The following is an 18,353-nucleotide window of genomic DNA, read 5'->3' as shown; positions in this document are numbered from 1 at the left end:
TTTTTTATTTATTTTTATGTAAGAGGCTAATAATTACTTCAATTTTTGTTAGAAAAATCTTTTAATAACAATTACAAAATAATTGTTACAAAATATTCAACAATGTTAAAACCACGACACTGTAATCTATATATATAATGATGCTTAATTTTTAAAATGTCCGAATTGCCGGGTCGAGAGTTGTGGTTAATTTGGATATATATGTAAGAGTAAATGGATACTTGGGTCGGATTATGGGTTGACTCGCTCATAAACTTAAAACGGTTAAAAATAAATTAAAAATGTTATAGATATGATTCGAACTTGCAACCTAACAAAAACAAGTATAACTCTTTAACCAATTAGGCTAATAACACTTTATATTTTAAATTCAACATTAAATTTGATGAATGTGAGACATTTTAACAATATAAGTTTAACTTTTTAACTAACTAGTCTATATATAAATAATGATGCTTAATTTTTAAAGTGTCTGAATTGTCGGTCGAGAGATGTGGTTAATTTGGATATATATGTAAGAGTAATGGATACTTGGATCGGATTGTGGGTTGACCTGCTCATAAACTTAAAACGGTTAAAAATAAAATTAAAAATGCTATAGGTATGGTTCGAATTTACAACCTAACAAAATAAGTACAACCATTTAAACAACTAGACTAATAGCACTTTAATTTTTAAATTTAACACCAAATTTGATGAACGCGGGACATTTTAACAATATAAGTTCAACTTTTTAACTAACTAATTTATATATATAAATAATGATGCTTAATTTTTAAAGTGTCTGGATTGCCGGGTCGAGAGCTGTGGTTAATTTGGATATATATGTGAGAGTAAATGGATATTTGGGTTGAATTGTGAGTTGACCCGCCATAAACTTAAAACGGTTAAAAATAAAATTAAAAATACTATAGGTATGGTTCGAACTTGCAACCTAACAAAACAAGTACAACCCTAAGTATGGTTCGAACTAAGTTAATAACACTTTATATTTTAAATTCAACACAAAATTTGATGAATGCGGGACATTTTAACAATATAAGTTCAACTTTTTAACTAACTAATATATATATATATAATGATGCTTAATTTTTAAATTGTCCAGATTGCCGGACCGAGCTTTGGTTAATTTGGATATATGTAAGAGTAAATGGATACTTGGGTCGAATTATGGATTGATCCGCCATAAACTTAAAATTGTTAATTAAAAATAAAATTAAAAATATTATAGGTATGGTTCGAACTTGCAACCTAACAAAAACAAGTACAACTCTAGGTATGGTTCGAACTATGCTAATAACACTTTATACTTTAAATTCAACACAAAATTTGATGAACGTTGGACATTTTAACAATATAAGTTCAACTTTTTAACTAACTAATCTATATATAGATAATGTTGCTTAATTTTTAAAGTGTTTGGATTGTCAGGTCGAGAGCTTTGGTTAATTTGGATATATGTGAGAGTAAATGGATACTTGAGTCGAATTATGGATTGATCCGCCATAAACTTAAAATTGTTAATTAAAAATCAAATTAAAAATATTATAGGTATGGTTCGAACTTGCAACCTAACAAAACAAGTACAACTCTAGATATGGTTCGAACTATGTTAATAACACTTTATATTTTAAATTCAACACAAAATTTGATGAACGTTGGACATTTTAACAATATAAGTTCAACTTTTTAACTAACTAATATATATATAGATAATGGTGCTTAATTTTTAAAGTGTTTGGATTGTCGGGTCGAGAGCTTTGGTTAATTTGGATATATGTGAGAGTAAATGGATACTTGGGTCGAATTATGGGTTGACCCGCCCATAAACACTTTTACTGTAATATTTTTTTCACGGTTTTTTATATTATTACTCGTGCAAATGCACATAATACATGCTAATTTTTTTAAAAACACGTTCAATACATGGTAAAAAAAATATGGTAAAAAAGTCCTCTCTAATATCACAAAAATGACTAATACAAAATATAAAAATAATCTCACCGAAGTAAATTACTCAAACGAGTATCTAAGAGAAGTACTAACAAAGATCTAGACTCGTCAGAATGTGGAGAATGCCGCTAAAATTCACCTCATGTGATAACAGTCAAAACCGATACCATTTGACTGTGAGATCGTCTCGCAGAAACTTTGAATATTTAACCTTTATTTTTTATTTGTATGTTATCACTTATAGATTTTCTGATTATTTTTTTATTCTTGTTGTATATTTATAATTCTCTTCTACTCTAAACAAAGAGTTATTTTAAAAAATATATATATTTTATTTTGAGTTTTCAGCTTAAATTATTCAAGCTCGTTACATGAGTTAAACCCAACAAACTTAAGGCGTTTTAAGTTAGAATCTAAGAAGATTTTTTTTTAATATCTTAGAAATTAAGTGAGTTTTACAATAAATTTTGCTGTAATTTTAAAATATGAATATTAAGAATATTTTGATCAGTTACTTCCAAAATTCAAATAAATTAGTGGGAAGTCTTATTCTAAAATAAAAAACAATTATTTTTTTAATAAAGAAGCCCAACAGCTCCAAAGAAGATTGAGAGCCAGAATATGAAATGGTCAAATAACATTATTTTAAAAGGAAATTATTAGTTAAACAAGGACACTTTTCTTTTATCTGAATATAAACAAGAAACCATCAACTAATTTAAATTAATGATCAAATATGATTTCATCTAAATCCATATCTAGATGAAATATGTTACATAAATGATATTTACAAATGAAACCAACATTAAAACATTGGTTTCCTTAAAACAAACAAATTACAATCAAAACTCACACTTGTGACATAAGTAAAGATATAACTCCAAAAGGGTACCCAAAAAACACCCTCTTTTAGAGCCTATTCTTGTTCTATGAACAATGACCATATTCTCAATCAAACAAATTCAGCAAGAACAGGGGATTCGATGGGAGGAAACTGAAAAAAGGACTCCACCAAAACCCTAAACCGCACCCATTCGCGTTTCCATTAGCGATTATGCGATTTCAGATTGTATATATCATATTTCCTGAATTAAATCAGACAGACAATTCATATGGTTATATAATGTGTTTATGTTACTATAGCTGCTGACCCAACTTTCTTCTTTCATTGACGGAATTCATCAGCTCGATCTTCCATTCACCTCTTAGCCTTGCGATAAATGAATCAGCTTTTAGATTTACATCTGGGCTTGGACATGTGGGTGTGATTGATCCTTGAATACCCCCACCCTCGGTTGCATCTGATGATCTTGATGGAAGAAAATCTATGTCATCCAATCCTGGAGAGCTGCATCTGGAGCTGTGGGTACTCCTAATTCTAACGTAATCGCCTCGGGCGAAGAATTTCATCTCTGGAATCTTGAATGGTGGCAATGGTGGCGGCGATGGGATTCGAATTAGAGGTGATTGAGCTCCGCTGTTGATAATGGTCTCGTTGTTTCCGTCGTAGTATTGGTTCATTTTTGTGGGTAAAGGGGGTCGTCCGGCTGATGTGTTGTTTCGCCGACGAGGGGAATCGGAGTTATGCAATTGAGGTGATTGCGGGTCGAAAGATTGATCAGACGCCGGTGGATATTTGGAGATGGGATCGAATCGTTTGGTTTTGGTACCTGTTCTGAACATATTGCGGAAGGTTGATGAAGGAGGAGGAGGAAGAGGAGGAGGGGGTGGAGTAGAAATTGAGTTGAATCGTTTGCTCTTTGTATTGGATTTGAAGATATTGTTGAAGATTGAAGACGGAGGCGGTGGAGGCGGTGGTGGCAGACCTGATGTCCGTTTGCTTTTACCACCTGTTCTTAACAGATTGTTGAACAATGATCGCGGCGGCGGCGGAGGCGGTGGCGGCGGACTAGAAACTGAAACGGAAACAGAATGAACTCGCTTTGTCTTGGTTCCTTTTTTGAAGATATTTTGAAAAAAAGACGGTGGAGGAGGTGGTGGTGGCGGAGGCGGCGGAGGTGCAGCCATTTGCGGTGGCGGAGGTGGTGGCGGAGGGTTTGGATGTTCTTCAGTTTGTTGGAAGAGGGTTGATGCAGATTCGTAAATATTTCTAGTTTTAGATCTTCTCTTTCGTTTTCTTTGGCTATAGAGTGAAGTAGCTATAGCCGTCGCTATTTCCTTCGCCGATCCACTCTTTTTCCTGTCGCTTCTTTTCAGCGTTCTACGATTCACAATTGTTTCCTGAGGTTGAGGCTGATCGGGTATTGTTGTTTTTGTTTGGATCTTGAACTGAAATTGATCCTGCTCTTGTTCTACTTTGTTAATCTCTTTTTCACGTGGAACACTCTGAAATGTCCGCCTCTGTACTGGATTCGCCGCCGGCTGATGTTGGTTCTCCGGTGACTTTGGACGTGGAGAACGAACGACAAACGAATCCACCGGAATTTCTTTGAATAGAAAATCATCTCTATCCCCCCCTGAGCCAGTGGTCCGTCGAGAAGGGAGATGACGTGAAGTAACCGGCGCCGGTGCCGGCGCCGATGGAGCAGGACGGTAATGGTTCAATTCAAAGTCATCGAAGAACCGGAACTGGGTCTGGTCGGGTTCCCACAAGGACTCATGTCTTAGATCTGGATACGAGCTGCTACTTCTCCTCAACCTTCCAGTGGTGGTTGCCGGTGTTGTAATCATCGGCGATGGATGATGATCTTGGACAAACCATTGAGTATGAGATTTGGCGGCGGCATTCGAAATTAGTACTTGTTCTTGTTCTTGACTGTTAATATTGTTGTCGTTGTTGTTGTTTCTTCGGGCGAAGACGCCGCAGAGAATGGCACAGACAACGAGTAAGACATTGAAAGAATCCCAGCTCTTTTTGACTGAACCTAAGCGGAGAAATTCAGATGTATGGAAGAGAAAAGGAGGGAGAAGAAAGAAGATGAGAAGGAGAAAGAGGGTGGGGATTAGAAGGATGAGGACGACGGGGTTGATGATCGGAGCGGAGGAGCGGCGGCGATGGTGGTGGTGGTGGTGGAATGCGGCGGTGGATTGGGCCCATAAGGGTGGTGAGTCTCCTTCCATATTGTAGATTGAAATGAAAATGGATCCAGGAAAAGAGAGAGAAAGAAATATGACTGATATAATATGGAAGAAAGTTAGTGAGAGGGAAAATATTTAACTATTTATTTTCAAAAGTTAAAACTTTATTTAATATCTTGTTTATTTTTTTATTATTATTTGAATAACCACCAATGCACCAACTAGTTATTTGATGTCAGTAATCTATCTATTTTGGAGAAATAAAACAAAATGTATTTATCATTTAATATTTTATAAATATTAAGAAGTTTTTTTTGAATTTATCTTTAATTTATAGTTTTTTTTATTGGTATATTTTATCATTTATACGAGTTTTTGCTATTTTGAGTAAAAAATATTTCGACGTTAGTTATCAAAATCAAATTTTATTGACGTTTCAGAATTTTGGGTAGATATTCTTTTCACATCGATTAATTAGTTTGTCGTTTTACTCTTCTTCATCGCTCATTTTTTTTTAGGTTATTCTAAACAAATTGTGTAATTGGTATATCAGTTTTATTAGAATCTTAATTTTGCAAATTTATATTATGTAATGTTTAGATTTGATTTTTTTTTCTAGATATTATTTTATTATTATTTGTAAATTAATGTTTTATATGTAATTTTTTATTTGATTTATTTAAAATTAATTTATTATAAAAAAATAAAATAATGATTATTGAATATTGAAATGATAAATGATAAGCTTAGCTCTTGTTCTCTTTGGATTTTTTTCATCTAAAATAATTTTCTAATTAATCACTTCTCAACAATCACATCATTCGTCTCATTAACTAAAATACTAAAATATCCTTTATTTTAAATTATTAATTTTTATTTTATTCATATATATCAATACACTTTAAATCTTTTTAACAAAAAAAATAAAAATAATCATCATATTCTCAAAATTATCACCAATCATTACATTTTTCCCCTTTTAAATCTTTTCAAAAATCTCAATTCGAACCGCCTTAGTTCCGATACTTCACATCAATCAACAGTTTCCTATATTTTCTAGATATAATTTATTTTTATAAATTATTCTTATTATCTATTTTTAAATACAATTTCTCCCCTTGTAAGCCTATAGAGAGATTGTTGAATGCATTTATGTATTTTTCTTTGTATGGTATGCAAATAGAATTTCATATATGTACCCTTAAGTTGGGGTTTTACTTTTTTTCTTAAATAAAAATTGAACCACTGTTATAAAAAATAAAAAAATCTCAAAGGGCATATATGATTTTAGCTAACAGCTGAGGGCTAGGAAACAACTTTTTTAGTGGCAAAAGGCTTGAAAAACAATCAATGATAAGAAAAAGAATGTAGAAATATTACTTATTGGTTGTTTATGTATTATTCAATTCTGTCAAGCTATCCTTTCTCTTTATTATTAAATGATTAAGTTGTAACTAATAAAGATGTGACATGTATATATTAACAAAAACAACAAATATTTAATAAAAAATTTATATTTTTTTTAACATTATCAACAAGTTTTTGAATTACGAAAAAAAAATACTAAGACAAAATGAAAATTAATACAAAGAAGTCAAGATAAAATGACATTCTTGAGTACTCCATGATCATGTACATTTTTTTTTAATAAAAATTTCATTTTATTAAAAAAAATGGTTTAATTAAACGACAAAATTGATAAAAGAAAAAAAATATCAACACCAACAAGACAACAAGAGAGAAACTCTCTAACCAATGTCCACACATTATCACCTCTGAAGATCGTCTAAAAGATCAACAATGCACTTTGTTGATTGAGTCGGTTTGTCACTTTGAATCTCCGCAAATACGATTATCAAATAACTTAAAGAATATATACCTCAAATTTTAGTTAAATAATAGTTAAGAAGCTATAAGAACAATCTGTCCGGTTACTTTGTTTTTAATCAAACAGTTTCATATTTTTTTCTATTTATGCAATCCACCCAATGGTAACTACATTGAGAGTCATTTCTTATCATTATAACATTTAAAAGTCATAACATACCTTCATATAACTTAAATATCAACATTATTTATTAAACAAAACAAATAAACTTTAAATTAGTCAAACTATTATAGACTTAAGTGGCAGAATAGAGGGTATGTATGTAAATTATATGACAAGTATCTAAAAACATGGAAAAAAAAAGGTGGTTGATTTGTGACTTAGATAATGATATTGGTAGTGGTCCACAAGATTAATAGATAGGAACATTAAGTATGGCAATATTTATTTTCATATAAAAAAAGAAAAAAGACATTTGTATACCCATTCACATTACAATTTCCCAATTTAAATGGAGCGTGGATGCAATCATTAAACGGCAACAACCTTTTTTACTACACCAAAACCATTATATCTCTTTATAATAAAAATAGCCCTACCCCTTTTTAATCTCACTCCACTTTGTCAAATAACAACTTAGAATACCTTAAACATAAGATTGTGTGTCGTTTTTTATACCATAATCTCGCAACATATATTGATGATGGGTCCAAACCAATCGGGTGAGTTTTATAAACTTGGGTTTTGATCGACATAAGATGTAGCAGCGGTGATGAAAACTAAGAGACCAAATTAATGACACTGGTTCGACTCTCATTCAAAACGTTTTGGTTGAAATGTAATTAAGTTATTGTTGTGGGACATTATAGCTTCCGACTTAAATATAAAAAAAAATTATGGTGAATTTTAACTTAACATAAGAAAAGAAATAAAGATTAAGAGGATGTAAAAAAATCATAAGAAATACACTAGGAGAAAATTATTTTGTTTTTAATATAAGAAACTAGAATGATAGTTCACAATCATAATTTCTATTTTTATTTAAAATGTTTTAAATGAGAATTGAATCAATAAAATAGTAAGTATGACAAAATATATAATAAAAAAAATCTTATTAACTACAAAAATATACATAAATATTTGGTAAATAAATAAAAATATTGAGTTGAGCTTAAGCTCATTTTACATAATATTGAATGGATAGACCTACCTCTTATTTTATAAATTCATATTGGGTAAACCTATTATAATATTTGGTCAGCTTGACTTGGTAAAATTTATTATGGTAAATTTGCATTCACAACTAATTTCAAAATAAAATAGAGAAAACAGGTACCCACATATATAACAATTTTTCCCTTTGAGTGGTCCCTTCTCATTACACCACTCAAGGTTTCATCTAAAAAAGCCAACGGTGAATGGCCCATTTCTTTTGTACTTTGTGGAATATCTTACTTTAGTATTGGGGCATTTAGAAATTGTGAAAGTAACATTTATTATATTTTCTTTAAAATACAATGGAAGGGCCCTTTTTATTTAATTATATATTGCATAACTAAATTCAAATTAAAGTAGTTGCATATGATTTGAATTCGATTAAAGTACGGATCTAGCCTTATTGTGAATTTAGGATGGTTTGTTTAAGGCCTTAACTCAAACCATTCAAACATTATTTTATTTTCATTTTTTTTTTATTACATCAGTGAATTTATTAATTAAAATACTAAAACATTCTTTATTTTAAATTATTATTTTTTATTTTATTTATATATATATCATTACTCTTTAAGTTTTTTTTATAAAAAAATATTTATCATCTACTCAAAATCATCGAACATCATCATTTTTTTTTATACTCAGTTGTACAAAAAACTGCAATCCAAACCTGTTCTAAGAGCTTCTTTGATCCATAAATAAATAAATAAATAAGATTACACTTCAGAGCTTCTTTGATCTTCATTTTTTTTTTAGTTTTTTAGGGTTTAACACTTTATTTAATAAAAAGTATGTTATTTAGGTTTATAATTACAAACATACATTTTTATATTTGAAATTAAAATTTAATAAATAAAATAAATATATTTTAGTTTTAATTGATAAAAACACACTAAATAATCATAATTGTTCCTAAGATCATCTCCAATGGACACACAAATCTAATTATGTGTGACATTTTTTCCTTCAACCCGACGTAATTCGCATACGCATTTTGCGTTTGAATGCCTCTATCCTCCAGCCAATGCATATTTGTGTTGGCACTATTCATTCCTCATTTTGGTCATTTTTTTTAATTGATTATTCAATTTATTTATTTTTTTATTTTTAAATTAAAAAATTATAATATTTTTTAAATGTATAATTAAATCATTAAATTATATTAAACTTAAAAAATTATCTAATTTATTTTATATTTTATATTTTAAATTACGAATAAATATAGAAATTTATTATTTTTTATTAATAATGTTTGTTTTAATATATTATATTTGTTTATTTAAATGTATTATTAAATTATTTAATTGGGTATGAATTATTGATATATAATTAATTTTATTAAATGAATAAGAAAAGATTGTGATTAAATATGTATAGATAATATTAATAAGGTTAAAAATTTAGTGTGAGAAAAAAAAATTTAAAAATATTTTTTGGAGTTTGGAAATGAGTTTTTAGGTTGAAGAATAATTATTGTTTGATGTGATGTTTACTACATTTTAGGTTTGAGAATAAATTTGTGGGTTAAGGATGATATAAGAGACTAAATATCATTTATTCAATTCAGTAAGAAAACTTTAAAAGGTATTTTAATTAATAAAATGAGGGATTTGATAGTTATAATGATAGTTAAAATTTTAGATGATAGTTATGTGAATTTTAGATAAAATAAAATTTTATAGTTAAATTATTGACATAAAATTTTTATTTATTTATTTATAAATATTAAATCGATAATAAGTTAAGGACATTTAAAATTTTTAATACAAAACTAATACTTCTTTTTTATAGTTTTAATAATAAAGAGTCTAAATTATAAAATTTAAATAAAGTTTGAAATCATAATTGACCCAATAAATAATCTCATTGGAAAATTCATCTTTAGTTAATAATTCGATTTCAATATATATATACTAGTTCCTTTTCGGTGTTCATGCCCGTGGCCGCTTCACAGCCTGAAGAAGTTTTAAACTATGACCAGTTCATTATTAAAAAATCTATAAGTGTCCTAGAAATTAAATCATGGGAAAGTAACATAGGTCATAGGTGGCGAAAAAACATTTTATTTAAAAGTTATAATTTGAAAGGGAGTGCTTATTGTTTTTATATATAAATAATATTATTGATCAGTCTTCGGGCATGCTGGTAGTTGTCGTTACGTACACACTTGTAATAAAAAAATATAAATATAAATATAAAGAAAAGGGACCCATCTTGCAATTTGCATTATTAATCCTATAGTTTTTCTTAGGTTAGGATTAAGACCATGTGTCCCTTTCACCTTTTGCTTTCTCATTTCTATCCTATTTCAATTTAACCATTTATTTTATTTTATTATTATTATTATTATTATTATTATTATTTTTTATGAAGAGTCCTAAGAAGATAGAAATTGGAGAAAAAGAATGAGAGAGAAATTTATTTATTTATTTTTTACTAATTAGATTAAATCACATTAGTCTTCCTTCTAAATTTAATACCATATCCTTTCTCTTTTATATATATATATATATTAAACTAAATGACTATACATAATTATTTTTCTGTTTCAATTTAAGTAGTGATAATCAAATACTTGATAAATTTAACCTCTTTGGTAATACTTTTTACATTATTAAACTACCCTAGATATAAAAATGTTAGGGTAGATATCAAATACAAATAAATAAAAGTTATAATTAACTTATTTAGAAACCTATCAAACCAAATTATTTTAATCAAAATTAAAAACTGATCAACCTTCAAACTAGACCAATATTTAAGTATTCCTTTTTTTTAATAAAAGAAAGAAAATTCAATAAATTTAAAATAGTGAAGAAAAGGTTTTTGTCTTTGCAGCAGACAGTTTGGGTCCCTAAGCCAGTTCAAGGGGTAGGTGTCTCAGACATTAGAAATGGTTGGCTTTATATATACGTTTTATTCATTTCTCTCTATAAAATAACCATTTCATCCTATCTCTAAGTTTTATAATTAACACTTGTCCATCCAATCATATATATTTTATTATTATTATACTAAATTATTTATACCTGATATTTTATTCATGGACAAGTGTTAACTAGAAAACGTTGAGATAGAATATATACAACACCTGTACACCAATGATTCGATAGCATTTATCTTATTTAATATAACTTATGTTACAAAAATAAATAAATAGAAACATATTATTATAATTTAAATGACAGTAATCATTGTTTAAGATTTGATTAGTTTGATTCAATTTATAAGATACCCGTCGTTTTGGAAAATCCATTTTCTCTACGAGAAAAAATAAGTTGAAGCGATTAAATGTATCAGTGCGTTTAGAATCAAATTAAACCTGCATTTGGAATATGGCATGCTAATGAAATGAATTTGTGTATGAAAATAGACTCAAATTTCAAAGTTTTCATTACTTGTCCTCAAATTTTAAGAAAACAACTAAAGCAATGTAAGTAAACAATATTTTCTTTACACATAAACTCGAGGTCTTGATCTGTAACCGATACATATTGTATGTAAGAACATCACAAGTGAATGGAAGAATTCCAGGGTTTTTAATAAATATATATATTCACAAACAACAAACAAAGCCAGTTAGGCTCTATCATCATTATCGTCGTTTCAAATTCTTCTTCTTGTATAGCCGGAGACAAATTTATGTCTATTATTTCAGCTTGCAATACAATTCCTGTTGATATATAGAGAACTTGCTTCTATGAAATGAAATGAATCTTCTTCACAAGCTAACTTCCCATAGGTTGAGCTATAGTAGAATAATCACTAATATGATTAATAATAATATAACAGAGATGGCCATCGCCTGCAAAATCAAACAAAAATACAATAATATACCCAAAATTATAAACTATAGTTTAAATTATTATATTTTGCATATACTTACAGCAATGGCAGAGGCAGCAAGGCCAGCCCGCTCCCTCGGATCCTTCCTATAGTTTCCAAAATAGAGAAATGTGGCGTAATACCACATAATTGGAAAAGCAAAACCTAACAGAAACCTATCAATACAAAAGAAAATGTATTATTTGTTTTGTTCTTCGTTCCTTCCATTGCTCGAAGGATGATAATAAATGAATAAATAAATACTCACGAGAACCATCCTATCCCACAACCGAAGCAAGGAAGGGGTTTGTCATAAGTTCCCAGTTCGGTGTCATCTCGAATTAGCATATACTTGCCGCCCTTTTCATTGTCTGCAGAATCAGCTGGTCATTGAGGAATACAAAATTCAGCATTCAAACTTGTTTGAGGTCGTTAGTTTACCTTTAACAGTGGAATTATATCGTGTTGTGGGCCTCAAAAGATCAACATGCTTATCCGAAAATGACTTCACCAGCTCGAGCCCATTTCTCAAACCATCTCCCACTGCAGAAGTAGTTTCTGTCATGAAAACGAGCTTATACATTCACTAGACTTCAAAGGGAAAAAAAGTTTATTTGGAATGTCAAGTGATTCTTGAGACTTTTGCTCATAAAATTAGGTTTGTTTGGGTTCTGAATCACAAAGTAGCAGTTCAATTTTTTTCTATTACTCATCTCCTGTTATGGAGGATACAGTCAATTCTCAATGGAACAAAAATGCAGATATCTCAGTCTTAAGAAATACAGTCTTAAGATATATTGTGTCCATTGTGTAGAGGAGAAAGTGAAACTCTTGAACATCTTCTAATTCAATGTCCCTTCAATAATGAAATTTGGTTCAAGTTGAATTAGTGTATGATAGTTGATAACTAACGGTGCCCCTAGAGAATGGATCGATATCAATGAGTGGATGATTTTGAGAGCCAAGAGCAATAATTTCTTCATAAATTTATATAGGTGTACAATAATTTGTTGCATAAATTTATATAATTTGGAAGGAAAAGAACTCAAGAAGTTCTAGGAGAATGAATAGAAGCAACAACTGAATATGGAAAGAGGTTCAAGAGTGTACTATTGATCAAAGCAGAATTTGGAGCGAAGTAGAAAACTCGTTCCAAAATGAGTTACTATGGAAGGAATGAAGATGCAAAGAGCTAATTACTAAGTTTTATGCTTTTGTAACAAGAATTCATAATTTTGTTTATTGAGTTCTTCAAACATTTGTTACCAAATTACATTTTTTAAACCAGAGTTTATTTTCAGAGTTAGCACGAGACTCACATAGTAACACACTAACACCCACTTCAACTTAAGGCGTTATTAGTGAGAATCAAACTATTTACACTTAGCTATCCTATCGGGTTATACAAAATTACTTTAATAAAAGAATTTTTGTTTTCTTGAAAAAAGAAGAAGCTGAAATGATAATTTCCACAAGAAAAAAAGAAGGGAAATTGCTTACTTGAATCCATTGATAATATTTACTCTATGTGTGTTCTTTACCTATGCTTCCTTCAGCTAGCTACCTGCTGAACATAAAATATATATATATTAATTGAAGGAATATGCTCAGACATTATATGCTATATGGTAACCATAAAAGAAACATAAGATTTGTCTGAAATATGAAAGTGCAGTCATTTGGCCTCTTTCTTTCTTGATTGAATAAAAAAGAGTAAAAATCACAAAACTAAATGAAGAAAGACAAAAAAAAAATACAAAACAAGATGAATACCAATCTTCTATGTAGAAACAGGTCATCACCAAACCCAAAGAACAACATCCCAAAACCCAAATCATCCATAAAACCACCATGAACAAAAACAAATCAAAATCACTACAAACAACATAAGCCATCTCGATATCACGTTTACCATTTTTGAACACTACAACCTTCGATTATAACTGTTTCATGTCCCTCTTTCTATAGTGGTGAAGATCTTAATTCTTTGATTTCAATACACATGATAGTTAAAAGTTGAAGTTGACCCAAAAATCATATCTGAAATTGAAGTTCATTTCCACAGAACACATGATAGTTAAAAATTGAAGTTGACCCACAAATCATATCAGAAATTGAAGTTCATTTCCACACAAATCATTCTATTTCCAGCAGAGAAACTCTCATTCAATCATCTTAGAACTTGATGCAAAAGAAAAATACCCAATTCTCATTACATGGGGAAGATTTAATATCCCACAATTTAAGCTAAATAATTCATCCCATAAAGGAGGCATGGACTGTATTTGACATAGATTCCCAAAATTCATGTATCTATTGTATCTATCTAAGGAGCAAACAAACATTGAATGCAAATTTCAATCAAAACCCAATTCTCCAAATGAAAATAATCGGGAAGTTCAAACAATCGAAACCCAGTAATTAAATAGAACTCACAATTACACATCCAAACGTTACGTGTAAGATCAAATCGTGCAGAAAACTTAACTTTGATCAGTTCGGCGGAAATCGTGAGACCATAAACTTGATAATCCTGTGCTCGCTTCAGATGCAAAGGTTTATATGTATATAAGAAGAGGTTTAGATATACATAAAGAGAGAGAAAAAGACTATTAGATGAAGATGGCCGATTCGATTGTATTTATTTTCTGGTCAAGTGGCCGTCTATTACAAGTCGATGAAGATCAGTAAATTACTCTCTCTTTCTTTCTGAGTCGTTTTATTACCAAAAAAATAATTAGTACTGTTTTTAGTAGTATATTTCCTAAAGCACTATTATTTTAGGCATTTTCCATTTAATGGAATAATTTTTTTATTATTTTAAAATAAAAACTATAAATATAAAATAATATAATTAAACCCTTTTATCTATCAATTTTGTAAATAATTTCATCAAACCTTCTTCTTTAGTTATTAATAATCTTTAAATAATTCCATATCTTCTTATTAATCAAATTATAAATAAATATTTAATATCTTTTACTTTTATATTCTTATTATATTATTAATATTTTTTAATTAAATAATTCAACTTTTTATAATTTTAATTCGAAACAAAAAAATTATTTATTTAATTTTAATATAAACTAAAACTTAAAGTATACTTACTTTGTTGTCTATCTTTGTTATCCAACCTAAAATTTACATGGAATAAATTTCACAAATAAAATTGAGATACAATTTTATTTTATTTAAAATATAGTTTATAATTGCGCTCAATTTATATATAATCAATTTTTTTTTTTAAATGTCTTTATATTTAAAGTAATAAAGATCTCTAGTTTTAACTTAGTGTTTACTAAATCCAAATTCTCTTTTAAAATCATCTTTATAGAATTTAAAAATATATATTTTACTCACTATCAAAAAAAAAAAAATTACTTGATTGGTCAAAGAGATCTCATATTCCCCAAATCCAAACACAAGCATCCAATTTGGGATTCCCCTTTTGCATTCTTAAGGTTTCTATGCCGTCTCTATCCGGCAATTATCAGACTTTATTATTATTTCATTTAAAGAATAAAGTTACTTTTTTAAAATAGGATCAAAACAAAATAATAATTCCTCATACAAATAATTATAATTGGTAGCAATGATTTTAGGATGAGTTTGAATTATGTTCAATTATATGCAATACTTGTAACATTTTAAGTGATAATAAGAATCATGTTTAATAGAAAAAAAAAAATTATAAATCCAATTCTAACTACAAAGATCATGACAATTTGATTGGTTCAAAATAATACAAATAAATTGTCACATTTGATAATGAAAAATTAATGTAATTTGAATAGTAAAAGGTGCCAAACTTGGAAGTTGACATTATCACACGACAAGTCAATACAATTGTGCTTGTTTGGTTGGGTTGGACATTATTCATGATTCATCCAACATTCCCTTCAAGTCAAAGACTACCTAATATGGATCATTTTGTCAAGTTGATATGATTTTGTTTTTGTGAAGGCTTGAATTGTTTTAATATCTATAAAAAAAAAAAAAAGAGTAAATCATTCATGATTTTTATTGAGATTGAGCCTTTATTAATATTTTTTGTCATGATTATTATCACAATTATTTATAAAAAAATATAAATAAAGTGTTTTTTTGAGCATTTGGTGTATAAATTATGATTAAATTAGATGAATTTTTTTTTGATATTTATATATTTTTTTTGATAACTTTATTTCATTAATTATTTATATTTTGGATTTTACTATTTTACATTGTTTTTTATTGTACTTTTTTATTGTAACATTTTTCTTATATTTTTTTTCTTCATTGTCATGATATGTTTTTGTAGAATACAAATTAGTATATTTTGCTAAATTAATTAAGATATAAATTTGTAAGACACAAATATATTTAAATAATTAGAACATTTAAAAAAAATGAAAGTAGTTAGCTCAAAAAATATAATTATGATACGAATTCTTACAATAATAATCATAAACTTTAGTCTTTAATGGAAGTAGAATTATGCACAAAGTGTCATTCTAGAATCTAACTTATTACCTTAATTAATAAATAATAATAATAATAATAATAGTAATAATAACTAAGCCAATTTTTTATTTTTTTTGAATAATTCATATTTTTCCTAACTTTGATTCAATTCTAATTTAAAATAAATATGAAATAATGAAATAAAAATTTATTAAAAAGAATTAAAATAAACTTGAAACAAAATTTAAATATATATTTTTTTATTTAACTTAACAGTTTAATTCTTTAAATTAGTGAAAAAAATATTTTATTCTTGTAGATGAAACAAAATTAGAACTACGATTTGATCTTTAATTTTTTATTGATTTTTATTCAAAATTCAAGCATCACTTTAACCCTCACTTCATTCATCTTATCATCATTTTTATCAATAAAATATCAAAACTATTATGTTTAATTATTTTCTTATTAATTCAAGATATATATAGAGAAAATTGTTAGGGATATTTTTGTCCTTTCAATAATAAAAAAAACTATTTTTTTAAAATTTAATCAAACTAGATTTTTTAGAAAAACAATTAATAAAAACCTAAAAACCCAAAACGAGCCATTAAACATTATTTATTTCAAATAGTCAAAATTTAGGGGAAAATTACCAATTTATCTCTTCTTCTTTTTTTATTGATACTTAAATTGTAAATAAATTGATTGACAGTTGTGGTATCTTCACAACTAAACTTAGTTATCTTTAAACACTCATTTCATTTGGTTTATTCTTCTACAAAGATCCAATTTCATTTTAGTCCCTCACAGTAGTATATATAGGATATTTACTTTATTTATTTTTAGGTTTTAAAAGATTTGATTGATAATATTTAAAAACTTAGACAAATTTTTAGAAAATTGTTTAGATGAAGATATATTTTTGCAAAAAGACAAAAGTTGATAAAAAAAAAAAAAGCCCAAATGTCTCAAAAAATAGAAAAAGAAAAAGGAAAGGGAGCAAAATAGTTAAAGTCAGTTTGTGGTCTGTAACAGTTTGTTTGGTTTTCATCTTTGCTATGTTTTCAGTTTCTTATTTAAATGAGGAAATTCTCTTAATACATAACTTGTTATGAGAATTCAGAAAACAAGTATTATTGGATATTTTGAAAACACATGAATATGTAATAGGAAAGGTGAAGTTGATTATTAAAATATTAAAAAGTTAGAGATGAGTTTTTTTTAATTAAAGAAACAAAAAATGAATTAAATTGTAAAAAGTAGGGAGATATGTTATTTTTTTGATTGTTTAAGCTTACTTAAAATTCTAAACGTAGATCCGCCAATGTCATGAAAGTCGGATTAGGAATTAGAATTTGGGTGAGTTAGAAGAAGAAAAAAAATGAATTATGGATGATAATTATGTATTTGGTCTCTTTTATTTAGAATTGAAAAAGTAAATATTTATTAAATTGAAAAAAAATAAAAAATAATTAAGTTTAAACTTTAAACCAACTTCTCAGTTCTAACTTTCATAATTCTAATATATTTTATTTTGATTTTTAAAAAAAAGTTATACATATTATTAAAAATTAATAAAAATCAGTTCAACCCAGAGTAAATAGAGATTTCATCTAAGTTAACTTTATTAAATATGTCACTTTATCTTATATATAATGTTTTAGTAAGGGTGGTTTGATATTCTTTGATTTGAATTATTAAAATTGTAGGTATAAATTAAATGTGAAACAGATGGATATGTTGCCGACAATTTTGTTAAAGAGCACTATATAATTATAGGTCATCGATGACTTTAATAAATTAATTGCCAGAATCCAGCCAGCCCTTGTTTTGTACTTCCTTGAATCATAAATCACCGTTCACTATTATCAGCTTGATTTTTTTTAAGTTAAAAAAAATAATAGTTATATCATATAATTATCATTATAAATAATTTAAATCTTCAACTAAAACAATAAAAGATTATTATACTTTGTGAACCCTTATAATACAAATATTTACATCTAAAAAGAAGTTAAAATAACTCAACCATAACTTTTATTTATAA

At 27.7% G+C, this 18,353-nt stretch overlaps 2 protein-coding genes across 3 annotated transcripts; both read right to left on the bottom strand.

Moving 5' to 3' along the window:
* Nucleotides 1-2,648: 2,648 nt before the first annotated feature.
* LOC124927887 (serine/arginine repetitive matrix protein 1-like) lies at nt 2,649-5,163 on the bottom strand. Its single transcript, XM_047468381.1, has one exon. The coding sequence runs from the start codon at nt 5,032-5,034 to the stop codon at nt 3,091-3,093; it is 1,944 nt and encodes a 647-aa protein (XP_047324337.1). The 5' UTR covers nt 5,035-5,163; the 3' UTR covers nt 2,649-3,090.
* A 6,246-nt stretch (nt 5,164-11,409) lies between these two features.
* On the bottom strand, nt 11,410-14,493 carry LOC124926507. 2 transcript variants are annotated; one of them, XM_047466744.1, is made up of 6 exons: nt 14,349-14,493; nt 13,361-13,424; nt 12,302-12,403; nt 12,129-12,231; nt 11,922-12,036; nt 11,410-11,840 (listed from the first exon to the last, which is right to left on the bottom strand). In XM_047466744.1, the coding sequence occupies exons 2-6, from the start codon at nt 13,368-13,370 to the stop codon at nt 11,784-11,786; spliced, it is 387 nt and encodes a 128-aa protein (XP_047322700.1). In that variant the 5' UTR covers nt 13,371-13,424; nt 14,349-14,493; the 3' UTR covers nt 11,410-11,783. The 2 variants fall into 2 exon arrangements, with proteins under 2 accessions (XP_047322700.1, XP_047322699.1); XM_047466743.1 differs by having other exon boundaries at nt 12,302-12,418; nt 14,349-14,491.
* Between the last annotated feature and the right edge of the window lie 3,860 nt (nt 14,494-18,353).

Source organism: Impatiens glandulifera, chromosome 2, assembly GCF_907164915.1.
Source record: "Impatiens glandulifera chromosome 2, dImpGla2.1, whole genome shotgun sequence".
NCBI classification, from domain to species: domain Eukaryota; kingdom Viridiplantae; phylum Streptophyta; class Magnoliopsida; order Ericales; family Balsaminaceae; genus Impatiens; species Impatiens glandulifera.
The sequence above is the reverse complement of the archived record's forward strand: the minus strand, read 5'-3'. Positions and strand labels throughout refer to the sequence as shown.